This window comes from Erithacus rubecula, assembly GCF_903797595.1.
Source record: "Erithacus rubecula genome assembly, chromosome: 4".
Taxonomy (NCBI): domain Eukaryota; kingdom Metazoa; phylum Chordata; class Aves; order Passeriformes; family Muscicapidae; genus Erithacus; species Erithacus rubecula.
Window position 1 is genome coordinate 5,157,990 of NC_136686.1, and position 25,929 is coordinate 5,183,918.

Consider the following 25,929-nt stretch of genomic DNA (forward strand, 5'->3'; position numbering starts at 1 on the left):
CTGTGTCCAGCTCTGGGCCTGTCACTGCAGATGGACATTGAGGGGCTGCAGTGTCCAGAGAAGGGAACGAGCTGGAGCACAGCCCTCATGAGGAGGGGCTGAGGGAGCTGGGGGTGTTTAACCTGGAGGAAAAGAGTCTCGGGGGGGCCATTGCTCTGCACAGCCCCTGACAGGAGGGGACAGCGCCAGGACGAGAGGACGCAGTCTGGAAAGGTTGCGTTTGGACAGAAGGTGGATTTTTTTCATGGAGTCCCCCTGCCCGGAGCATCCGAAGGTCGGGCTCGCTGCTCTCCGAGGAGCCCCGCGGGCCGAGCGCCGCTGTGCCTGCAGGACGGGGGCTCTGGCTGCGGGCTCCGCGCTCCGCGCTCCGCGGTAACGGGCGGGGCCGCGCCGCCCTCAGCGGGGCCGGGCCGCGGCGGGCGGAGCGTCCCGGCAGCGGCGGCGCGGGCACAGCCCCGGCAGCGCCGGCAGCCCCGGCCCTTCTCGCCCGCGGCTCCCCCGGCGGCCCTGCCGCTTCTGCCGGCGCCATGTGCGAGCCCAGCAAGCAGGACATCGCCGCCATCTTCAAGCGGCTGCGCTCCGTGCCCACCAACAAGGTAAGGGGCCGGGCGGGCCGGGCCGGGCGGCTCCGCCGCGGTGACACGTCGCACGGCCGCGGGCGGGGGAGGCGCGGGGCCCGCAGCCGGCACGGCGCGGAGAGGCCCGGGGAGGCCGAGCCGGCAGCGGGGGCTCTTCCCCGCCTGCCCCGTCCCTCCGTACCGGGGATGAGCCCGTGGGGGCGACGTGCGGTGCCTCGGGTCCGCTGGCGCATAAACAAGTTCCCAACCAGCTGCAGCGTAGCCGAGCCTGTGTTTCTTTTTTTATTTCTTTTTTTTTTTTTTTTTTTTTTTTTTTTTTTAATCCTGTGATAAGTTTGTCGTTTTTCAGTCTCGTCCCGTGCTCCGGTGGGTTTTTCCCCGGTGCCAAGGTGTTCCTGTGGTGTGGAGTGAGGGCTGGCCAGGTGTCGGCACGAGTGCCTTCAGCCGCTCTGTTTGTGTTGGCTTTGCCGTGTACCTGTGAAACACCCACCAGGAAACTTGGGATTAGCCTCACGGAGGAACACGTTGGGTTTGTTTTCTGGGAATGGGAATCCGGATGTCTGTCCGTGGTCCAAAACTGAGTTCCACTCTTTGAACGCAATTCATTAAGACTGTACGGAGCTGGTTTCTCAAAGCAGAGCTCAGAGGTGAACGCTCAGTTTCTACAAAAATATTCTTAAAATTTGCCTTTGCAATGAGGTAAAAAGTTTATCAAGTAAAGTCCTAGTCCCAACAAGGAGGATGAGAGAAGATCTCTTACAAGCTCCTGAAATTAATTGGCGCTCTGCCTGAAAATTGAGTAACTCGGGGCTATTGTGATGCTTTTTCTGTATTGGGATCACAGGAGAAAGTACTGCCCTGCCTGGCAAGCATGGAGTACTTGTGCTGGACTCCTCGTTCCTGTGAAGGTTTAATCCCATGGATGTGGTACCTGTGGTTGCTCAGGTGTATCTGTGTCCCCGTGTCAGATGCCACATAGAAATTCAGTGTTGACCTAGCAATGTAAGCACAATGTGTGCTGCCAGGACAAAGAAGTGGCTCAGGCACAGAGAGCTCGATAACAATGCGGTGATGACCGGTCTGGTTGACCTAAGAAGGCAGAGGGAAAGTGCAAAACAGCAGCTTAGATCTCACAGCTCTCCCATGTCCATCTGTCTGCCTGTTCTCCTGGAGTAAAAGTTGTTTCTTCCATCAGCTAGCTGTTTCCATCAGTTTCTCCTCTCGTGTTTGTTTCCTTTCTGTTTGTTTCCTTTCTGTTGTGTTCTTAAGCAGTCTGTCTGCCCCTTTTATTTGTAAGTCTTTTTATTTTGTGTTGGGGAAGAAAGACACGGGGAAGTGCAAATATTGAACAAGGTTCTGGATTAAAAGCTTAGTAATTTGATTTAACTGTGCAGTTTATGGGTAGAGCCTGGGAAGAACTGCCTGCTCTAGTCAGTGCATGTACACTGTTCTGGGTGCTCTGCAGCAGTTCTCAGTGCACGTGAGCTTAGGAAAAAAATTGTCATTTTAATAAACGTGCAGTTTAATTAGTGGGTTAGAGTGTGTTGAAAGTGATGTTTTAATAATTAGCTTGAAATTAACATCTAATTCGATATTAGTTCCCTTTATGATCAGGTTTTGAGTTCTTGGTGTCTTTGGGTGTCCCATAATGTCAAACTGCCTGATGACAGCAGACTGGTGATCAGCTGCCTGATGACTTAACAAACATGTTACAGATATTAAATAGAATGTATTTTGTACCCATAAAAATGTTCATAGTCCTTAAGCCACTTGATATTGGTAACTTGAGTGTTTGAGCTTTACAGCTCAGCTTTTTTCATGACTTGTACACTCAGGCTGTGCTGAAAGTCTATTTTATTGTCATAGATCTGTTCCTCTGAAAATGTTGGTTTTTTTGTGCTTTTCCACTTCGGTTGGTGATGGTATTCCTGTCTGTGCTTGGACTCCCAGTGTGAGTGTGTGCTGGTGGTTTATCAGTAGCTGAGTTTTGCTATTACAGCGTGTTTGGGTGTGGTTTTGTTTGTGTCGGGTTTTGCCCCAGGATGGACTCTACTATCTTGTAGTGTCCCTGAAGTCATTTTAGGGTAGTGCCACTTCCACAAGGAGCAGTGCTCTTGCCTTCCCGTGGGCAGCCCTGCAGTTCCCTCCCTTCAGCTGGCATTCCTGGCCTGGTGCTGTGCTGTGAGTTGTCCCTACCTTTGCTCTGAGTCCAGAGCTGCTTCCCAGCGGGATCAGCAGCTGTGACTGTTAGTGCTGATGCAAGAGAAGAAGGAAAGCATATCTGGGGACAGTGGCTGGTGACTAAGAGGAGCTGCTGGGGTTTAGATCACCCTGGCAGTGTGGCACTGCCTCCTGAGTTCCAGCTGGGTTGGTGTTCAGGCAGTGGATCCACAGCCTGGGAATGGCCAGGTGTGGATGTGCCCCATTCCAGGGCAGGGTCAGATTGTGGGGCTGAAACTCCCTGTGCAACCCTGACCCAGCTCTTGCTGACCCCACTCACCTCTTCTGCTCCTGCCAAAAATAGCATTATTCTGCATTTTCATAGCCAATGTCAATATTTTATTTATTTCTTTATTAATGTAGGTGTTTTGTGCAAGCTGGATGTTTTATAATTTATTGACTGCTTGCTGTGGATTGTACCCAAATCTCTGTGTTTGCTCTTGTACAGACATCTCAGGTCTTTGGCTGGTTTATTCCAAAGTGATTCTTACTGGATCTACACTGTGAAGTGTTTCAACACAAAATAAACATAAAGCATGCAAGTGTACTTTGAAAGCACTAGATTATTTAAGCATATCCTTCAAGTATATTTTTAATAAATATTTAAAAATTTTAGTTCACCTTAATCTGTGCAGAAAATACAATTTGTGTGTTTTTAAAATGGAAACAATTTCATAGGAAGGCTGTGAAATTGATTTTAATTGTTTCCCCTGATTCTTCTTAAAATTTATGTGGTGGGAAGCACTTTAAAAATTGAGAAAGCTTAGCAAAATTAGTCTAAATGTTAATGAAACTCACATCTATTTCTGTTACATAGCATTGATGGAAATAGCAGTTTCTGCTTTGCTTTCAGAAGAAAATTGTGTGTTCCTGCTTGCATCTCAGTCCTGGAAGGTCCATTTTTCTGCCTGTGAATAATCTCCAGAGGTGGCTGGTAGGGATTCCTGTGTGAGTGAAGCTACTGAGCTGTGGCAGCCAATGCCAAGGTGATGCAATTGACTTTAAGATGTTGAAATTACAACGTGCTCATAACTGTAGGAAAGGAAAGGGAAAAGAGGAGAATCTTCAGGTATATTTATGACTGACTTTCTAAAAACATGAGGTTTTTTCAACCACCCACTCCAGGTTCTCATTTCCCATTTGTACTCCAGGGATTTTCCACAAGACTTCCAGCTGTAAGTCAGCTTTGGTCTCCTGTATCAGAAGTGAGACCAGGGCTGCTCTGTTGGCTTTGGTTGCAAGTAGAATCTTCTCCTTTTTTGTTGTTCCCATCCTCATTTGGCCTTGTAAGAAAAAGACTGAAATAGTAAATTTAAAATGAAGATGAGTCTCATGGTTTTTAAGGACCTGTTTCGAAGAATTTGAGAGAAAAAAAAACGAGTTCTGACTACTTAGGCTGTGTGTTTTCTTAGAATATGGCATACATGAAGTCTTACTCATTGTTCTTTTTCCCCTTCTGTGCCATTCTTCCACCTGAGCTTGTTCCAGGGACTCACTCTAACCTCTCCTGTTGTCACCCATTCTGTGTTGCCTTAACTCCTGCTGTATGCCAGTGAATGCCCCATTTCCACACACAGGAGTGGGATATGTCAATAATAATAAAATAAATTTAAAAATAAATTATAATTAAGCATTAGGTCCCTGTTGAGAGGGAAGGGCAAGACTTGCACGTGCAGGAGCTGTGTTCCCCATGATTTCTGTGTGTACCACTCATGCCCTAACTGAAGCTCATCCTCAAAGTGTTCAGTTGTTGGAAAAATTAATGCTGGATCTGCTGGTGAATTGTGCTTGTACCTGATAAATTTGAACTGAGTTTAGCCTCACACTGCTCCTGGGCATGTACTTGATATTAATTTGGAAGGATGATGGGTGACATGACCTGAGCCCAGACTCGGAGCTTGTTTGACTGTGTGTATACAAAAAAATAGAGACAAAAATCTCTATCCAGGTTTACAGAGGGAGTTTCTGGCAAGAATACATCTCCATTTTATTTTTATTTTGTTGTTCAGCCTGGTAAGGAGGTGCTGGAAGCAATGTGGCTTGTTTATGTTGTTCCATATGTCCCCACTTGGCTTGGAATAAACTTTATTTTTTTATATCTGCATATAGCTAGAACTTCCATTGCTATCTGAGGATGCATTAAGTTTATAGGAGGATGTTAAAGGATGAAGTTGCAAATTGGAATGCTGTCAATTTCTGTCTAAAAGCTTGTCTCTCTGTGGAGTTATTTCTTATTAGGTGCCACTTTTAGGTGGCATTAGGTGGATACTTTTACTGTAAAAATACTCTGCAGCCTTTGCAGATACCTCTGAAAAAGCATTGATCAGATAAAGTCCTGTCATGCAGGAATAGATGTGTACATGTGGCATTAACTCAGAATAGCTGTTTCTGTTTAAAGTTGTGTTCCTTGCATTTGATAATTGATTTGTATCAGGTAATTTTTTCCTGGTCCTTGCTTTCCTTGGTCAATGTAGCACAAAACTCAGCTGAAAAAGGACTTGAAAGCTGTCATCTGCCAGCCTGCAAAGTGTGTGAGACACACACAGACTCAGCTCTTGCTGTTTTGGCTGAATGTTAGAGATCCAGCGTGGTGGCAGAGGGTAGGAAATTCCTGGGTTTGTCCATGCAGTAATTGTGGACCTGGTTGCTTTTTAACCAGCGTGGAAAGGCTGATGTGGCAATTGGTGTCTGATGAATCATGCAAATATCTGCAGAGGCTGCCTGGGTAGGCTGTGCTCAGAGCCCTTCTTCTCACAGCTGGATTGCCATGGCTTGCCCTGAAGGTCAAGGTTTCCATATAGGAAAGTAGATAATGATGGCATTAGTCCTGCTGATAACCTTCTGGGGCTCACAGGTGCAGCATGAGGAGAGCCTGCCCTTGGGAAACGTTTCTTAACCACTTTGCTGTTCCAGCAGTGCTGGGAACACTGTGTTTGAACTAGGCTGATGTGGGTTCTCTGACCTGATTTCTCCACCTGTGTGCAGTGGCTATTTTTGGGAATGGGGAGGCTGTAGTTATGTGGGCAGATTGTGTAACTCCTCTTTAGATGTCTAAAATTAGGGTATGTGGAGTTGTCATGTCAACACACGCCCTAAGAATGAGTTAAGGGAGTTGGATCACTGCAGGGGGGTTACACTGACCTGTGATTAAGGCCTGGTTCTGCTCAGGTTCTGCCACTGATGTTTGTTTGCTTTAAGGTGTGTTTTGACTGTGGAGCAAAGAACCCCAGCTGGGCAAGCATCACCTATGGAGTGTTTCTGTGTATCGACTGCTCAGGGACACACCGGTCCCTTGGCGTTCACTTGAGTTTCATTCGGTGAGTTCTGGTGTGTTTGGACAGTAAAATCCATCTTCCCATGGTTTTGTTTGTTCACAGATCTGCTCAGAGAGGAAAACCCATTCTTCCCTCAGCTTCTGATTCAGCCTTTCTTAGTGTTTGTGTTGGCTTTGCTGTGTCTCACAGCTTCTTGGGAATTGTGTTCAATTTGCCACCTTTGCTTCCTGAAGCAGCTGAGTTCTGCCCTTCCAAGTCAAACTATTCTGTGGTTCTGATACTTGAGTAGAGCTCATGCAGTCAATGATGCAATAAATCTGCACCCTGAGCTTGTCCTATTCCAGGTGAATGTCCCAGCTCCTGACTCAGGGCCTTTTGGGGTCTGATAAGTAACTGTAGATTACAAAAAACAAAGGGGGGAAGAAAAACACTTGGCAAAAAAACCCCAAAAAAAAACCCAACAGAAGCAGAGTGATTTTAAATAGCATTGGTGGTAACACTAAAAACATTTTTTGTGTTCAGGTCTACAGAACTGGATTCCAATTGGTCCTGGTTCCAGCTGAGATGCATGCAGGTTGGAGGAAATGCAAATGCTGTAAGTGCTCCTGAGTGTTTGCTTTGCACATTGAAGCTTGGTAGGCTTGGAAAATGTTGTTTGTCCTTACTACCTCTCTTCCTGGGCTCATTTTTATTTTTCCAGTCTTTTTTCATTGTTACAGCCCACCCCTCCCCATTTTTTAAGAATTCTTCTGGCTGCTAATTTTATCCTCCGTTCTTGCAACTTCTCCATTTTAGTGTAGCCTGAAAATGTTTGGTTTTTTTTCTTAAAAGTCAGTGATGAAAATCACTAAAAAGGCCAGATTAGATTCCTTGTCAGTACATGCCTAATTAGCAGCTGCTCAAAGATGGCTTGTGGAGCAAGCTCATGGCCTCTTGTGTGACCATCATTCCTTCCATGGCTCATGCCAAACCCATGGAACTGCCAAAAGCCACCCTGGAGTCAAGATCTGACTTCACCTGAGCACTGAAGATAAGACAAGCTGCATTGCTGGAGGGAGACTAGCAGTGTCATGGTTTGGGCCAATTCATATTGGCTGTTCTTTTCAGCTGGACTTTTCATGTACTTACACAACTTGTTTATAAATTGAAGTTCTGTTGAACTTCTTGTTCTCAATCTCCCCTTTTGTTTTCTTTTGTAAGCTCTTTGGCTATCTTTTCACAGCTTTTTCCACAATTAACTGAGAGTGCTTCTTTAAGTTGGTCCACTCAGTGTGAGGACATGGAACTTCCAAAAGCAATTTCTGCTTTTCTTTTAATTCCCTGAATGCTTATCCCTTACATTTTTTCATTTGTGCTTTAGGCAGCTTCACCCAAGCTTGCTTTTCCATAGTCTTTGCCTTGACAGTTTTAACCATCTTTCCTTAAGTCTTTAGGAGTTTTCTATTTTTTTTCCTGTTTACATACAAAAAATGCCGAGTTCAGGGTCATTGTTACTTATCTTACACTTCTGTATTTTCCAAAGAAGGATTTTTTTTTTAATTGGGCATGCAGCAAGTCATTATCTCAGGCTTACAGATCTGAGCAGTTACACAGTGTCTTTTCCCTCTTTTTCTTCTGCCTGTCCTTGCTAAGTTATTACTTTCCTTTTTATGAATGTCCTCATTAGGTTTGTTATGCCACTTGGTACATGAAAATCACAGTTTTGACTAATGAGAGGAGGGAGATTTCATGTTGAGAATAGTTTATTTTTTAGCCAAATGCTTAAAAGCTTTGATTAAATTGTATCAGTTTTGCTATGTAAAGGGTTTGAGGCTGTTGGAAAGAAGAGATGGCAAAGTCTGAAAAAGTCTTCAGGTAATCTTAGAAAACCTGTTAGCAGATGAATAACAATAAAACTTAATTGTTTAATTTTGTGGAGTTTTGTCTTCCTGCTTGGATGTCACTGTTTCCTATCATACATTGTATCAAGAGGGTGCAATACACCCTCAGCAACTCCCCAAACACCCTAAACTTTCAGTGGTCTGGTTTGGCTTACTTCAGAAGCTGAATACTTGAAACTTAAAAAAACAGATTGTAAATTGTCTGGACATTTAAAGTAAAATTAAGACTTTTCTTTTAATGGCACTAAAAAGCCATTCCCTTTTGCTTCCAGTTAAATACCAAATCCCAGTTTTACTAACTAATGGGTAGAAGCATTGCTAGACTGACATCAATCTTTTGTGTTCTGTAATGGCTGATGATGCTGAATCCTGGATAGCAGCAGTCCTGAGCTTCCTGCTGTGTTTTAGGTAGCTAGAAAATCCAAAATGTCCTTGGATCCTTGTGCTTTCAGATCAGATCTCTATGGTGAATGGAATTAAGGTTTCTAAGAAGCAGATTACTTCGACTCCATCATTTAAAAGATTTAAATTTAGGCAGAGGAGCAGAGTAGTTTGCTGCATTGCAATGTATTTTTATGTCAGATGTTTTTAAGCCTGTTCCTCACATCATTTTCTGGTTTCCAGTCTGCATTTTTCCACCAACATGGGTGCACAACCAATGACACCAACGCCAAGTACAACAGCCGTGCTGCTCAGCTCTACAAGGAGAAGATCAAATCTCTTGCCACACAGGCCACGAGAAAGCATGGCACTGATGTGAGTAGTGTGTGTCCTGAGGCCTGGAGATTCCTGAAAAACCTCACCTTCTTTCCCTATAAAGTCACTTCAAATTGATGTTTGAAGATTTTCAGTGTTCAGATAATGTGGCTGTTTCTCCTTGAACCGTGTAGTGGTTTTGTCTTTGCTTATCTGAAATTGAATATTTAGAGGAGTTACAGCATGAAAAATTGTAGTGAAATTAATTACAGACTGTGTATGATTTAAGTGGGGTTTGTTTTGAACAGGTAAATAATGTGTATTTTTAGGGTTTTTCCCTACAAAACTAATATTTGGCAAATTAGTAAGTTGTGTAGGACTTGCTGTTCTCCATCAGAAATGCTGAGGCAGTTCATGCAAGCTGTCAAAACATTGTTAGGTGCTGACAGGAGTTAAGCAAAGTATCCAGAATTGATTTCTGAAATGTTAGATAAGTTTGAAAACAGTTCTCTTCTTTATGCACAAAAAACATGTTTTGATTGTTTAATTCAGGTTGTTGAAGTTTGTGACTGGTTCATGTGAAGTTGATCAGATGAGTGGAAATTAAAAGCAAGAAAACTTGATTTTTTTCTTATCTGTGCATCAAACAGCATGGAATTCAATGGATGATTCTTAATTATTCATACTATGGACAATATTCATATCACTGGGCTCAGATAATAATTATTTTGACTTAGTTAACAGCATAAGATGTAAAATGTGTTCAAGTAAATGCAATGTACTGCATGTATGGTGAGGTGGGCTTGTTGCACCTTCACTTACCTTTCTGACAGAGGTCATTATTCCTGCATGGAGTAGGAAGAGCCATGAGAAAAGATTTACCTGTGAGGAATGTTGAAGTGCAGGTCACAGCTTGGAGTTTGTCCTGCAGTCCTGTGGCACTCTGGGGACCCCAGCCCTGAGATCTGGATTTGCTCAGAGCTCTTGGCTGGTCCACCAGGAATACATGAAATATGTATGAATTTAATTTTTAAAAAAAGGAATATCATCTATTGGACATTGGAAAAATTTGTAAGGAAAACATATGGACAAGAAAAAAAAAATCAATGCATTTTTAACCTGAAAACAAAACAGAGTCTTTTTATAAATGCATTAATTCATGCAATTAACCTGTAAAATTCTGTCCCTTAATTTCAGCTGTGGACAGATGGGTGTGGAATGCCACCAGCATCACCTCAAAGCAAAGAGGAGGAAGATTTTTTTGCATCCCATGTTTCTACCAAGGTACAAATTACCTGTCTAATTCTTGTTTGCTTTCTAAACACTTCTGTTGACTGTGAGCTCTGTGGTGAAGATTAAACCCTGAAAGAAAACTTACAGAGAAAAGGTAGGTCAGGGAGTTAAGGTGTATCTGCTTTTCCTTCTGTGAGTCTCAGAATTCTTCCTGGATGTGAACCACTTTGTAAGATGAGCATCCTAAATGCCCCAAATAGTAGCTAAATGTGGACTGAAAATCTGGTTTTTTGTAGACAGAACAATTCCACTTGGAGCCAGGATTTCTTGTTTGGAAGTGCTGTGATATAAATGTTCTGTGTTGTACATTGGGTTTTCAATCAGCAAAGTGTAATAGTTCTCATAACATTTATTGTGACCTGGTCACAAACTGCCTGTTGAGGGGGATGTATTTGAAGGGAGTGGGAGGACACCAGGGATGACTGTGATATTCAAAATCAAAAATGAAATGTGTAGAAAATGGAAAGTGCAAGAGCTTCTAGTGGGGAGAAGGTGTGGTGAGTATATCTAACTGTTGTGGTTTTGGTTTAATTGGGTAGAAAACATCAGTTTTGTGTAGTGGTTTTGGTTTGTTAATTTGAAATTTTTTTGTTGTGAGATGGGATTAGGAGAAAGGCAAAACAGGCTTAACTTTAAGTAGTACAACTAAAAACTTTATTATTAGAAATTATGTTAAAAAAAGACTAAAACTTAGATTAAAAATTTTGGAATACTTTTTCTGTCTTAACACACTTCTTTTTTACACTGACAACATACAGAAAAACTAATTAGTTTATTATTAGTTAGTTTTCCTGAGATTTTTTATTTTTGCATTTGTGTTTCACAAAGACACACAAACTTTCTCATTAGTGTAACAATGTGTCAGAATTAAAAATCCAACCCTAGTTAGTCCTTGTCAAGTTCCAAAAAAACTGCTCAGGTCTTAAGAGATAAAAATTAAAAAAAAATCTTTACAAACCACCACAGACAGTTAATCATCTTGCATACAATGAATAAATCTAAAGCACACTTTAAATGCATTTTACTGTTTTTGATGGTAAACATATGGTAAGCAAAATTCCTGAGATGGGAAATAAAAGTGCACAGGAGTGGATTGAAACCAGCTTGTTTTTAGTAAAGGGAGGCATTTATTATAATTTTAATAGCTGCCCTTCGGAGTACAGTTTTAATCCTAAAAGTTGTAAGAATTCAGTATTAAGAAACCAGTGATGCTTAGGCAGTCTTTAGCTAAGTGCTCATATTTATTTGCTGTATTCTATTTTCTGTGCACTTTTGATTTTGTGGGGTTTTTTCCCAAGGCAAAGGATACAGAGTGGATGTTGCCAGAACCAGTTTCTCTCCAGCAGAAAACTTCAGAAAACATTCCAGAATCCTGTGAAGGTACAGCTGATTCTCTGTTAACAATAAGTTGGATTTTTCTGATATTCTCTAAGTTTAGTCTCTTTTTACCCTGCTTTAATAGCTAATAATAATGCTATTAATTAAATAACTTAACCATTATTAATAACACAAGAATTTGGGGTGCCTGCTGCTCTTTAGTGACTGAGAAAGCTGTGATAGCACATTATGAAATATGAAATAGCACATTATGGTGTCTCTGCCAGGCACTACCCTGAGTACAGTGAGATGTGTTTTGGTACTTCATGTATTCTAAAGAGCCTTCTGATATTCTAACCCTTAATATTCCTTATCTTTTAGGACCAGAACATGGACCAAGTGTTGATGGCCTTAGCTCATCCCCACAGCCTGCATTAGGTAATGAGTGCAAGCAGCAGAAAAGAACAGCAAGTGTAGGGAACCCAAATATCCCTTTGGACAGAGAATGCCTGCCTGGGAAGAGCTGTGGAAATAGATTTTGCTCCCTTTTCAGAAATCTGAACATAAAGACTTGGACAGGAGAAATCCTGTGTTGGTATTGCAATACCTTCAATGACCAGCCTCTCATATTTAACACTGAACAGTTTATCATACTGTGAGTAAGGAAAGAAAGCTGATGGAAATAGAAGAAAGTGAAATAAAGAGAGTGATTTGTCATTGTGAGGCTTGTTCTGCAGGAGCAGGTTTCTGATAACAAAGTGTTGATTCTCAGCAGCACAGAGGTAGTAAAGAAATGCTGTCTGGGCCTGTTTCTGTACTTTAGGCAGGTATTGTCTTCATCACTGTTTTTATTTGGGTTTTTATTTTAGAGCTGGGGACTAAAAAAACTTCACTGGATGCACTTCCAGCTTTTCTCATTTGTATCTTTAACATGTTCTCCTAAAGCAAGTGCTTTTCTTGGTTGGTTTGCACATCACAAGTTCTGTCTTAAAGGAAGAATCTCTGTTCTGTGTTTGCCCTTTTCCACACAAATTTCAGCCCAAAGTGGTTTTTGTGTGTGCACAGACATCCAATAGGAGCTGTTCATAATGCTTGTGGTGTTCTAGTGATGCAGCTATGTTTTCTGTGTGTCACTGGTGGGTTTGAACACATCCAGTGCCTTTCTAGACAGGAAAAAACTCATCTTGGATGTGAGGTCAGGTGGACCTCAAGTCTGATTCAGAAGAGCAGGTCCTGCTTTCCTTTTCTGTCAGCTAGCAGGAACCTGCAGCAGACAGCTGAGCTGCAATTTTACTCCTATTGTATGTTTTCAAGAGATGCCAATCAAAGGTAGCCCCCCACATTTTCTTGGAGATATTCACAGCTCTGTTCTGTAGCTCTGTTTAGCATCTCAGCCCCTCAGTGTAGAAAGACATGAAAATAAATGGCAAAATCTATTTTGCAGTTGATGTTATGGAATTTTTCTTGTGCAGTTCTGGAATGAATAAGAATTGTATGTTAACTAATGCACATTTAATCCTTGCAGAGAGCACCACCTTCATAAAAAAGAAGCCAAATCAACCTAAGAAGGGGGTAAGTGTATGTAAACAGTGAGTGTTTTAACTATGTTATGGGTCATTTATTTCAAGATAGTTTAAAGACAGTTTACCAACTTGTTTCTGCATGGGATCTTAAGACTTTTAGCATCTGGTCTCTGTAAAAAGGCATGAAGAGAATTGAGTGTCTCACAGTGATGGTTCAAGGCAAAGGGAAACTGGGGAAGGCAGCTGAAGTTTTGGATATGTTGCAACTCAAGAAAAAACCCTAATAGTCACCTAATGCCACCCTAATTGTGGGATATCAGGGTGACAGCTTGTTGCAGGGAGTCACTCCTTTAAGTTTGGGCCAATGTAGGGCAGAAAATTTTAAAGGTTTATTAGAGCAGATAATTTAGATTAAATCCCATGATTTTGTGCTCCCACTAGAAGACCCCAATACCCAAGAGGAATTTTTTATTCTGAGTGGTTTGTGCAGATCTGTTCCCTGCCAGTGAGAACAACAGAACTGGGTTGACAGGTGCAGGTACAGTTTGTGATGTATGTGTGCATGGCTTGGACTTTTACATAAAGGCTTTAAAGCAATAAAAAGTGAAGATAAATGCATTGTGAATTTTGTTGTTGCTGCAGTGTTGCAGGTGAGGAATTAAACACAGAGGAGACTAAGAGCAGCAGTTTGAGGGCTGTGCCACCATCTGAGTATGCACCATTGCATCCATATTTGCAGCATTAATGTTTTGTAAATCAAATAATGGTTCCATTGCAACAAAATTTATTATATTATTCCTATGCAACAAAAGAAACCAGAGTTGTTCTATGTATTATATCTATTTGAGCCTGCCAATCTCTGAACAACTAAAACCCAAATACTTGAATTTTTCTGTGGGACTTCACTGCAAAGCTAACTAAATTTGTAAGAACAATTAGCAGGAGCAGAATTTTCAAGTCCAAAATATGGAAAGAAGTATTTTCTCTGCTCCAAATTGTTCTTGCTGTGCAGGGACTGTTCCCAGACAGGGTGTAGTGTTTGCTGGTGCTTGCACATCTGGCTGTTGAGTCAGCTGAGCTGGTTGTCTCAGTTGTAATATTGGGTCTGTTGGTTTGTTGTTTTTCAGCTTGGTGCCAAAAAAGGTGGTTTGGGAGCCCAAAAAGTGAGCAGCCAAAGCTTTAATGAGATTGAAAAACAAGCACAAGCTGTAGATAAAAGGAAGGAACAAGAGGATCTTCACAGTAGTAAGAAAACTGAGAAGGAAGAGCCACTGTAAGTATGAATTAATTATACAATGGTAAACTATGATGCTTAATTTAATGAGCTAATTGACAGCATTTTAAATACTACCATAGATTAGCATATGCCAGTAAAACTTGTTAAAAAAAAAAAGTCCAAATAGACATGGTTAAGATGAACCAAGCAGTAATTCTCCCAGTGCCTTTTTTTGGCTATTAAATATCTACTTATACAGTTGATGAGTTACTGGAGAAAATTAAGTATTTAGAAGATTCTTGGTTCTTGAATTTTTTCAATCTCATTCTAGTTACCTAGTTGATTTTGTTTTGGTGTAGTGTACTCAATACTGCTGAAAACAGTTTTTCTAAGAGCACAGGAAATATTCAGCTCAACTTGTGCTTACTGGGTAAAAGCAGAGGAAGTTTAAGTAAGTCTCAAATTGTCTGATGGAATTTTCCACTGATTTGTACTGGAACTGCCTTCATTTCACCAAAAGTCTTTGAACAATTCTGTCTGAGACATTTAATCTGTTGGTCCACCTTAATTAATAAATACTCAGCCCTACAGAGGGTGCTGTTCCTGCACATTTCTCTATGTGCTTCTAGTTTTTAATATTTCATTTGTTGTCATCAAAATTAGACTACTAAATAGTTGGTTAGTGCACACTTATGCTGTTACAGAGCTTAACATCCTGTCAGGTACTAGAGAATCCTTCCTATAACCTCTTAAGAAATTTTCTGAATTGTTACAAAGGATCACCTTTTGCTCATGGTTTTTGGTCTATAATCTCCTCCCCATTACTTTTGTGTTGTCCTTGCAGAAATGAATATTTTGGTTTCTTTAAAAATGCCAGTCACAAGGGGATTGTGATTTAAACATTTGAAGTGTTTTAACCACAACATCATGGTTCTTTATGATTTCCAAAAGCTACCAGTGGAGAGACTCTGAAGTAACAACTAAATAATAAAAAAAATGATTGTTCATGTAGTATTATTCTTTATCAATATTGTCTCTGGTTGTATAATTTAGTTTTGAAGGAAGTCCCAAGTAGTGTCTTGGGTTTTGTGTCAGAAATGTATAAATCCAAAGATCCAAGCCAACTTATATTAAAAGCACTTTGCAGTAGCAAAACCCTCTAAAATGCTTTTGAACACAAGGGATGCACATACACTGTGTTTGTGGATCCAGTCCCAATGGAGGCAAGAGAACTGTATTTCCCTGAGATTATCATTTGGGAATTTTAACTGTAGGTGGCAGCAGATACCAAATGAAAGGAAGGGTGAGCTCTGCTAAAACTGCATTTGGTTCTAACTAATTTGTGTGGTGGTTTTAATTTTAAAAGCTTGAGTAATAAGATTTACTAAATTAATTCAATATGACTTTGTTATGTGGCTGGAGTGGAAGGGATTCTATTGTAATTCAGTGTTTAGAAGGAGGAAGAGTTCTGAGACATGAAACTTTAAATGTGATTTTAAATCTGTAGACAATTTCCTTATCTTTTGCTGTGCACTGATAAGAACAGCTAAAATTACTTTAAAAAACTTGATCAGTATTCCCGTTTGTTTTAATCAACAGCAAATAAGATTTTGATGTTCATAAAATAGATTTCCTGAGAAGGGCTGCTAATCTTACTGCCTGAAGTGCTGAGTAGATGTTAATCAGTTTTTCATTTCTGCTTTGCAGCACATCTACCTGCAGCATCCTAAATCTCATATGCCTTTCTTCTGATAGTTCATTTGTACTTCATGCCATTTGAGACTTAAGATTTAAAATATTGCTGAGTTGCTCATTAAAATTAATAAAAATTTTATTCCTTTTGACCTGACAAATTAAATTTAAGCAGTATTACTGCAATTCTGTAATCAAGATGTAAAACCTCATCCTCTGCTGCACTGGTGTGACTGGAAAAAGATGGTTTAGAGGTAAGGGATGGAGACTTACCTGGGCCCAGATGTGCCTGAAGGGAAGACATTAGAAAATACAGTGCTACAATAAATATTGTTAATTTTCTCCTAATGTTCCTGGGCTGATCATTCATTGTAGCATTGGACATTTCTCTGGCAACTGTGTTTTTTTACAGAGTGTCATCACTAAGGTTGGCCTACAAAGATCTTGATATTAAAGCAAGAGAAGAAACCTTGAACCTCTCTGGTAAGAAGAAAACAGAACTGGAGAGGCTTGGCATGGGATTGGGCAGCAACAGGAGGTATGTGAAGTTCTGGAAACTGTGTGGTGTGTGGTTTATGCACTTATCTCTCATTTTACACAGGAAATGAAGAAATGGACTTGAGCATGTTATGAAAACTTGAGCAATATCAGCAAAAAATCTCTTTGTCAAGGGGAAGCTTCTGATAGATTAAGTTCTAACCTGGCAGACAGAGGTCAGCCTAGATTGTGTTTTCCAGCTGTCAGAACAGGCTTTGTGTTCAGAAGTCCTGTCCCTACTTGAGAGAACAGTTTTCCAAGGGTTTCCTTTCTTTTAATTCCTCTTCCCTTAAATGTCTGTATAGCTTGAGCTTTCTCAACAAGCTTCAGAAACTAGATTTGGGCTTTGACTATTTTTTTTTTCTTCCAGGGTGTGAGTTTTGTCGTTTCTTTACATGCTTGTTTTCTTCCTGTCCCCAGTAACATCTCCCACTCAGTTGCCTCAGATATGCAAACAATAGAGCAGGAAACACCTACAATTGCAAAGCCAAAGAAGAAGTATGTGGATGATGTGGAAGACTCTTACTTCTCTTCTAGCTCAAGGTATTCTGTAAGCTTTTGGTTTTGGATGAGCCCAGAAGTATGTGCAAGTTCCATAATAATATGCACAGTATTTTTGAAAGCTGAGATGAAGGCAGTTGGAACCTGTGTACACGCCCAGCATGTTTTCTAGGGAAATCTGAATCAGAAAAGTTGTGGAAAAGTTGGATTTGCCTCAGTGACAGATGGATTTGGGAAGAAGGGGAGGTAGCTTTGTTGGGAAAGTGGTCTGAACTCTGTGTTTGTAGATTTTATCTTGTCCAGATTCTGGTTTCTGCTTGCACAGACAGTTCCATATAAACTTTTATTTGCAGTATTCCAAATCCGGTGAATTTTTTGTCAGAATGAGTTTTGTTCATTCCTTTTTTCTTTCTTTCTTGTGGTATTGTCTTCAAATTAAACAAGCCTTGAAATCTGATATTAGATGTACTACAGTTGCATCATTCTCTGCATGCCAAATGCAAAATCTTCAATCTTTTTGAGGTGTTGTGCTGGGTGTGTTCCTATTTCAGAGACCTTTATGTATCTGAACATAAAATGGAAGAGAAAAGTAATTGAAACATTTGTTATCAGAGGATGAATGCAATGCACACTATAAAATATTGCTCTTGGGAGAAGAAAAATAATTACATCTCAGAGGTGCTAATTGCAATGAACCAGCTGTTTCTGGACTGAGAGATACAAGCAGGTGTTGCTTTCATAAACTGCCTTTATTGAATCTGTGCCACAGCAACATGAGAAATTGTATCTAATTGCTGGTAGACAGGCAAATAAAAGCACAAAGGTTTTTGTGTCACTATTTTGTAGTGTAATCACTGCAGCAGAAACACAAACGTGGGTCCAAGGAAAGTGCCAGCAGTCTTGTAAAATAAAACACAACATTTCAGTGCTTGCCTTGTTTGTTCCCTGAAAAGAACTGTTACTGCTCTCAAATTATTCATCAGCTACCAGCAGGCAAAGGATGAATTATGGAGGAGGCTTTTTAATGTGTTGCAATTCAATGATGAGAGGATAAATTGTAACCTGACTGTTCCCTGCTCTTGTTTTTCTGGTTGGAGCTGGGAGGATTTAGTTGGAGTTGATACACAAGTTCATTCTCTTTAAAGAAAGAACAGTCAGATTTGGACTTGTTAAGGGTGTTATTATCTTTTATTTCAAGCTGTGACTTTGAAATAGTGGCTTTAGCATCATCTTAGTGTATGCCCAAAAGCAAAATAATCATACTGGGTGTTAGAGTGCTGATAAGTGAATTAAGCAAGGTAATGGTCTCAAGGTTTAGACATCAAATTAAAGCCTCTAAAAGTCCTCAATTTTAATATTTTGCTTTTGCTACAGTTCATAAAATCTGTATTAATGTCACAACATAAAAAACTGTTTTCAGTTAAATGCAGTTTTTCTTTCTCTCCCCCACCCCAAATACTGAAGAACTATTTTGCAAAGCCACAAAAATCTGAAAATAAACACTTTTACTCAAATCAGCTCATGCAGGCCCTGCCCAATGCCATGGTTTTGGTGGCATTGTGAGACTGGAAAACTTCAAATCCTTAAAAACACCTTGTGGGTTTGTTATTATGGAATTTATAAAATTGCTGTGGTTTCTTTTTGTCAGGAAAAAAAAGAAACCTTTTTTTCAGGAACTTCAGGAGAGAGGCTCCTGATTTTTGTAGAAGTTCATTCCAGATCTGTCCATCATCTTTTCCATGCTCAGTGCTGAGACTTTGCTGCAGTACAGACATGGAGAACTTGCTTTTTTAAGAGTATTTTTCACAAAATTCAGATATTTTAATATCCTAAATTGTTCTACTGAATGGTTTCATTCTCTTATGCCCCTGTGGTTTTGATCATCTTTCTCCCCATCCTGGTCATAGCCAAACTTGAGGTAAATTTCTTCAAGCACAAAATTTTAATCTTTGGCATTTTAATAGGTTTTGGTGTTGCTTTTTTTTTTTTAATACTTTCCACATATGCTGAGATATGTGTAAGTAATCAAAAGGGGAAAAAATCAAATCATGTAACAGAATTGACAGAGATGCTTCATTTTTTCCCCTTTTCTTTATTTTGTGTTTTCCCCACAGTTTTGAAGAAAAAATTGCCTGACTAAATTCAGACTCACTTTCAAACGAGTTTGTAGCATTTAATAAAATGTCCTGCAAAACCTACAAGTTCTTAATATTTGGATTTACAAAAATACAGAACCAGAAATAAAGGCTTTCCTGCCTATTCTGAGCTGTTGGATTCAACTGTACAAATTTTCTAAAGCAGTATTGTGAAATCCAGATTACTCACTGACAACTGTAATTTTGGTGAAAACATATTTGCTTATAGCAGTCATTATCTAACAACATATAAATATATTGCCACTTTTCAATAAATCAGCAAAGTTCTGACTTTTCAATAGGTTTTTCTCTCTTTTATTCTAGGTACTATGATTCTTCAGATTTGAGGAGCAGCACTTTCTCTAAATGGGATGACAATTCAGATGATTTTTGGAAGAAAGAAAATAATAGTAAAGACATTGATACATTGTTAACTTCAAAAAGCACGGGATTTGCAGACAGGTACACCAAGAAAAATGAACTGATTTTTGTCCAGAATGCCCAGGTTTTAATGTGGTTTGAGTCTTGGTCATAGTACTGGGATTTTCTTCAGTCAGTGGAAGGAGAATTTGGCCAGAGCTTCCATCAGCAGTCCAGTGATTTCCTGACTGAATTTCTTTTGAAAACTGAATTTCTTCTTTATATTTTAAGCACTGTCTGTTGTGCTCAGAGCTATTCAGTTCATGCACTGGAGGTAATTCCCAAACACTTTCAGCAAAAGAGGAAGTAGACAAAAGATGTGGGGAGAAACTCAAATATTTGCCCTGTTCTGAGCACATACCTGCTTTGTTTATTGTGGGATGAATCAAAAGAAACCTTGTTAGCAAATGAGTGAAAATTTGGGAGACACAAACAACAGGCCTGATTGTGATAATAATAATAATAATAATTTTAAAAAATCTTTATTTTTATCTGTATTTTTTATTTTATCTGTATGTTTATCTTTGTAACCAAGTAGAAAACGTAAGAAGGAAGGGGGGATGTGCTTGGTTGATGTGTCTGCCTCTCTTCTTTCTACTTTAAATCATATTTTTCATTTACCTGTGCTACAGTTGGAGCACTTCAGTGCTTCTTGTTTGATTCCTTTCATTCTGGCACAATCTGAATGAGGTTTCTCTCCCTGATGTATTTTATTTTATTTTATTTTGTTTTCTTTCCAGGCCTGCATCTCGGCGTAAGCCTGAATATGAACCTCCTGCAAACACAGATGAGGCACAGAAAAAATTTGGCAATGTCAAAGCCATTTCATCAGACATGTACTTTGGAAGGCAAGATCAGGCTGATGTAAGTAGGAAACAGTGAGAAGTATTTTTAAATGTTAAAATATTCTTTGATTGTAAAAATTGTATTCTTGTGAGTGAGAGAGAAGGCAGTAAATAGTTAAAATTGGTACAATTAGTGAGCTTATAGAATTTTATCCCTTTGATTATCTGTTTGATGGAAATGTACAAATTTCTGATCATTTAGAATTTAATTTTAAGCAATTGCAGTTGACCATACACCTCCATCATCATTCTTCTTTCCTGGTAGACTATGATTCAGCACTCCTTTTTGATAGATTTTTTTTATAGAATCAGGCTTAATTTGTTCTAGATTCTCAAACTGATGCCAACAAACTGCTGCTGAAATGTCCTGTGGTGTGTTTGCTACATGAAAACATCATTAATGTTACAAAGTTAACTAAGTAAATAAATTACTCAGTGAATTGCATGGAGTTGAATCTGCCTAGAAAAAAAGATATAGTATTGTGCTGCATTTTGGAGGTGAGATTTTTAATGGAAAACTAGCAGTGCAAATACTTATTAAAAATATAATTAATGTTTGCAGGCACTTGGAAAAATTGACTTAAAAGAGTCATGTGGTTAGAAGGGTCAGCAGAATGTAAAATGCAATGCTTCACCCTCTGTTTCACATTTTTTAGTTGTTTTGTTTTGTTGTTTTTAGTTTTGTTGTTTTAATGGTTGCATAGTTTTTCAGCAGCTGTAGGTTAACTAACAGAGAGTGGGACCCTTGGGGTTGCAGTGATAAATGTCACTCTTGGGTAACTCAGAAATGGGATGGTGACAAATTGAGTGTAAGTGATGTGAAAACTGAAATGGGCACAGCTTTCAGCATGGTCCACTTCAGTTCTAAATGTAATCTCAGATTATCTGACATGACTTCAGAAGGTGGCAGCAAGCTGATAACATCCTTTTATTCTCAATTCTTTTCCAGTATGAAGCAAGGGCTCGGCTAGAAAGGCTTTCTGGAAGCACATCCATCAGTTCAGCTGACTTGTTTGAAGACCAGAGAAAACAACCAACAGGTACATATCAAACAGAGAGAGAAACTGGAGCATGTGGGAATGCAGCCTCTGCTTCTAACCACAGCCATCATCACTGTGTTCTGCAAGCAAAATGCTGATAATCCAACAGGCAGGGCAGGTCTATCATGGTGTAAAAGTTAACCCCTTGAATTTCAAGTTTTCTGTTTTGATTCTCTAAGTTCAGCAAATAACAAACTATTTTGTAAATAGCATTTATCAAAGGAAAACTAATGTTTTCCAATGAGGTAACACCTAAATGGACTCTCAGGTAGTATTTTTGATGAGTTACTATAAGTAGCTTATTAGTTCTCCTAATAATAGAGGATCTAGGAAAAATCATTAATAAAATGTTAGTGGACTTGAAATTCCCATGTCATCTGTTGCCTGGCATACCCATTCAGTGGGATATTTGCTTCTACCTCTGGCCTTGCAAAATCATTAAGGAAGATCTTCACTTGGATTGTCTGTTTCAAAGATTTGTTGGAGCCCCTCACATTGGAGAGTGTAGTTGATCAAATCAGAAAGGGAGGAAGATTAGACTGAGTGAAAAGAACCCCCTTAGGGTACTGAAAATGTCTCATGTTTTCTTTCCAACACTTTTTGGATTGTGCAATAATGTGCAGTGGAAAAGGTGGCAAATAGTGGAATATTCTATATGCTTAATCAGTTCAGTTTCCTTAACTAATTGGAAAAAGAAGAGTTACTGAAGAACTTGAAATCTGTGAGTAATTATTCAGATAGGCTGGAATAACAAACAATGTCCAGCATCTGATTTTACTTTGGAAAAGTAGGAGGGGAAAACCCCAGAACGTGTGACAGTTTAGTTTTGTTCCCCTGAAAGTTTGAATACACTGGTTAGCAGAGAAGCAACTCCTGTTACCAGCTGCTTAAGTAAAACCAGGGTTTAGGAATTTGAAATGTGAAAAGAAAAAGTTCAGAAGGGAAGAAGATACCAAGCAGAAATCACAGTAAGTTGTTTTAACCACTTGAAAGAGCACTTGCAACATAGTGTCATAAATTCACACTATATCAAATGTACAGAAACTTCCTTTCCTGCCTGTTTCTGCTACACCACCCACCCCAAAAACTGAGGGGTCACCCTTCTTGGAGAAATCTACTGCACTGACAGTTTGTCTGGTGTGGAATTAATGCCCTGACTATCATTAGTTCCATAAAATAAACATAATCAGGACACTGTCAGCAAAACCACCAAAACATGCTTTGCATCTGAGGTTGTTTTTGTGAGCACTGTGAGATGTCAGGGTAGAACAGTGTGGGCTCCTTGCTTGTGTACAGAATGCTGTAGGGAGGTTTTTAACCAAAGAGGGGCCTGCAGGAAAATGCCTTTTTGCATTATTTCAAAGCTGATGCTTATGAAAGTCATGTGGCTGACTTGAAGGTGCTGATTTGGAAGGAAACCACAAGAAAAGCAGTTGCTTTCCTGCAAAGTTTACAGGAACTTTTTCAGACCAACCAAACTTAACCAGCAAATGATGAGAGAATTCTTGTGGCTGAGAAGTGGTTAGAGCTTCTCAGGTTATTTATAGCTGCAAATTGTATTTCTGTGACTGATTTTAGCAACAAAAATGCCTGAAGCATTTGATGAGTGGAATAGATTATAAGAAGACCAAATAACAGCTCGGAAATAGGGTTGTCTGAGGGAAATCTTGAAGATAATTTGTGAAGAGGATCTATAATATCTATAAACCCATGCTGGGCTGAAGGATTGGAGTGGGAAGTTCTCTGAATGTGACAAGGCATCTGTGCTACAAACCAGCCTCTTATCTTAGGGGAAACCAATGATCTCCAGGATTGTCTGTCTCAGCCTGCTAAAGAGGCAGGACAGGGGACCTACAGGTTCCCTCTCTTCCTCTCTCTTCCTCTTCCACCCCATTTGAAAGACTAAAAGGAGTCTCCATTTGGAAAATGATCTGGTTTGGGATGGTTACTCCATGGAGCCACATTTATTCCCAGGATCTTTGGGGTGACCTCACTGTGGCCTTCCAGTGCCTGAAGGGAGCCACAGGAAAGATGGAGAGAGACTCCTGACAAGGGCCTGGAGTGACAGGACAAGGGGCAGTGGCTTCACACTGACAGAGAGCAGGGTTAGATTGGATACTTGGGAGAAATTGTTCCCTGTGAGGGTGGTGTGGCCCTGGCACAGGGTGCCCAGAGCAGCTGTGACTGCCCCATCCCTGGCAGTGCCCAAGGCCAGGCTGGATGGGGCTCTGAGCAACCTGGGATAGTGGAAGGTGTCCCTGCCCATGGCAGGGGCTGGAATGGGATGATCTTAGAGGGTCTTTCCAACCCAGGCCATTCAATGATTGACTCTGTGATCACAGTTCTGTGATTCTGGTTCACTTGGATACTGTCAAAGGCACAAATCCTGTATTTGCTGGGATTATTTTCATTATTTTCACCAATGAGTGGATGATGGTAATTGTTAGCGTGTTAATATGTAGCATGCAATTAGTTTAGAGTGCAATTAGAGTAGTTCATTAATTATCTTTGATTTCTGTTACCTTTAGAACTGTACTTCACATAACAGCAGAGCTAACTCTGTCCAAACTATATATTGACTTTAAGGAAGGCCAGACTGCCAGCATTGTTCTGGAGTTTTAAAACCTAATTTATTTACATTTACTGTAATTTCTGTGGATTTTTCCAAGCCTCAGGTGTAGGAAGGCAAAATACAAGTGTTCATACAGCATGGAAATCACCCCTCTGTGCATGCACACAAATAGAGTTCATCACTTCAGCCACCTCTGAAATGCATTCATCTTTTAATTGCAAGGGGTAACAGCTGTTGAGGATACAAAACAAGCTTGTCACAGACTGGAAGTACAGAACAGGTCATCTGCTATCCCAACATGAATTCCTTAGTGGAAATGTAGAGTGTAGAGGATGACACCCTCAGGTGCAATTAGGAAAACCTGAAAACAATCCAAAGGAAGATGCATTTAAGACATTGAGATCTGTCTAGTGCTCCTAGTCATACACTGTATTTCAGGGAGGAAAAGAAAAAGGTTGATTTTAATATAAAATTCTGTTTCTTCCATGTGTGTTCTCCTTTTAGGAAGCTACAATATTACCAATGTCTTGCCTTCAGCTCCTGATATAGCTCAGTTTAAACAAGGAGTGAAATCCGTGGCTGGAAAACTTTCTGTCCTTGCTAATGGAGTCATGACATCTATACAGGTGAGTAAAAAATGTCCCAATCTATTAACCAGCAGTTGAGGTCTTTCTGTAGGGATTTAGTACCATGGATCCTGCCACTGAATTATCTTAAGAGAGAAAAGAATGAATTTGGTTTTGAGCTCTGTAGACCTCTCAAAGTAGACAGTAAATCTTTATAATTTAAAAAAATAAATCTTACCTGCTAGCTCATGATCATTAGAATAATTTTTTTTCAATTAAAACAAAAAATCCCATAATTAAATTTATTTGTTGTCACTCTGTTTTTAAACTCATCACTATTCCTAACTCGGGATGGAATAGTTTGGTTAGAAGGGATCTGCAGTGATCATCCAGCCCAACTTTTGTGTTCTTGGGCTCTTTCATTGACCTTGTTTTTGCACAAAATAAGCCATCCTGGCCTCAGTGTTCAGCATGGTTTGTGCTCCAGTCACTTGGCAATTCCTTGGGAGCTCTCAGGTGTTGGAAAATCGGGCTGATTATCCTGAAATTCAGCCCTCAACTCCAGTTCTGGGAAGCACTGGTCAATTTTCTGAAAGTCTTGAAGAATTCAGCTGCCCTTCATTGCACAAATGGAAGTAAAACTGATTTCTTTCCATGGGAACCCACTCATACCTGGTTTGCTGTTTTTGCTTTTCTAGGATCGATATGGTTCCTGAAGCTCAAGAAGGATTCTTCTTCAGGCACACAATAATCACTCTGCTGATTCAAATGAAGGTTGCCTTAAGACTGATGATATTTTTACCTGTTTCTTAGTGCAAATTTCTGACTCAGCCTCTTAGTGCTGTTTCATCTTAACAGAGCAGAAATCTTGCAGCAACTTGTTACATTGCATATACTTTTTTCTTTTTTTCTTCCTCTCCAGTCTTTATTTCTTAACAACCTTATTGTTAGATAAGCTGGGAGCTTTATTTCATTACTGGCTCTGTCTGAGGCAGGAATGAGAAAGGAGGTGGTGGTTTTTAGTAGGCTGTAGCAGAATACACATTTAAATTAAACCTGTGCTTGCCAGGAAGTAAAAGCTCTTGAAGTCATAAATTGATGTGCATTAAATGGTGGGGAATTAGTGGTTTAAAACAGTATTCCAGCTAGAAGGTTCTGTGCTTAGATGTGAAGTGTGGACAAGTCAAAATGTGGTAATACTGAATAGTGGATTTCACCTTGTTGTGGGGACTGTCTATTTATTCCTAGTTTTGAAAGTTACAAAAAAAATTGCAATATGGAATCCTTAAGTGCTTTTAAAAATTCTGTATTGTGTAAAAATTGAAAAAAAAAAACTTGAAATATACTAAGGGCCTAATAGAGTAGTTAATTAAATACTTGTTAAAATGTTTAGCACAATCTTAGATTTTTGATAAATTATCAATTACTGAAAAAGGAAATAGTGGGGCTGTGTTTTAGACAGTCTAGAATTTATTGCTGATGACATCCTGCATAAAGATTATTATGATCTTAAAGAAAAAACTTTACAACCAAGAATGAATTCAAGTTAATTCTGTTCTGTAATTTTCTTAATTCAAATTTGTAAACTGCTGATATCTAATAAAAACAATTGATATAAACTCA

The 25,929-nt window shown here is 39.8% G+C and overlaps 1 protein-coding gene across 2 annotated transcripts; it reads left to right on the forward strand.

The window, feature by feature from the left end:
- The first annotated feature begins 400 nt into the window (after positions 1 to 400).
- Positions 401 to 25,929, forward strand: ARFGAP3 (ARF GTPase activating protein 3). 2 transcript variants are annotated; one of them, XM_079304233.1, is made up of 16 exons: positions 403 to 596; positions 5,997 to 6,115; positions 6,596 to 6,668; positions 8,578 to 8,709; positions 9,847 to 9,933; positions 11,241 to 11,322; positions 11,641 to 11,697; positions 12,785 to 12,831; positions 13,910 to 14,055; positions 16,103 to 16,228; positions 16,648 to 16,770; positions 19,188 to 19,325; positions 20,024 to 20,147; positions 21,078 to 21,168; positions 24,245 to 24,366; positions 25,005 to 25,929. In XM_079304233.1, the coding sequence occupies exons 1-16, from the start codon at positions 528 to 530 to the stop codon at positions 25,020 to 25,022; spliced, it is 1,554 nt and encodes a 517-aa protein (XP_079160359.1). In that variant the 5' UTR covers positions 403 to 527; the 3' UTR covers positions 25,023 to 25,929. The 2 variants fall into 2 exon arrangements, with proteins under 2 accessions (XP_079160360.1, XP_079160359.1); XM_079304234.1 differs by lacking the exon at positions 19,188 to 19,325 and having other exon boundaries at positions 401 to 596.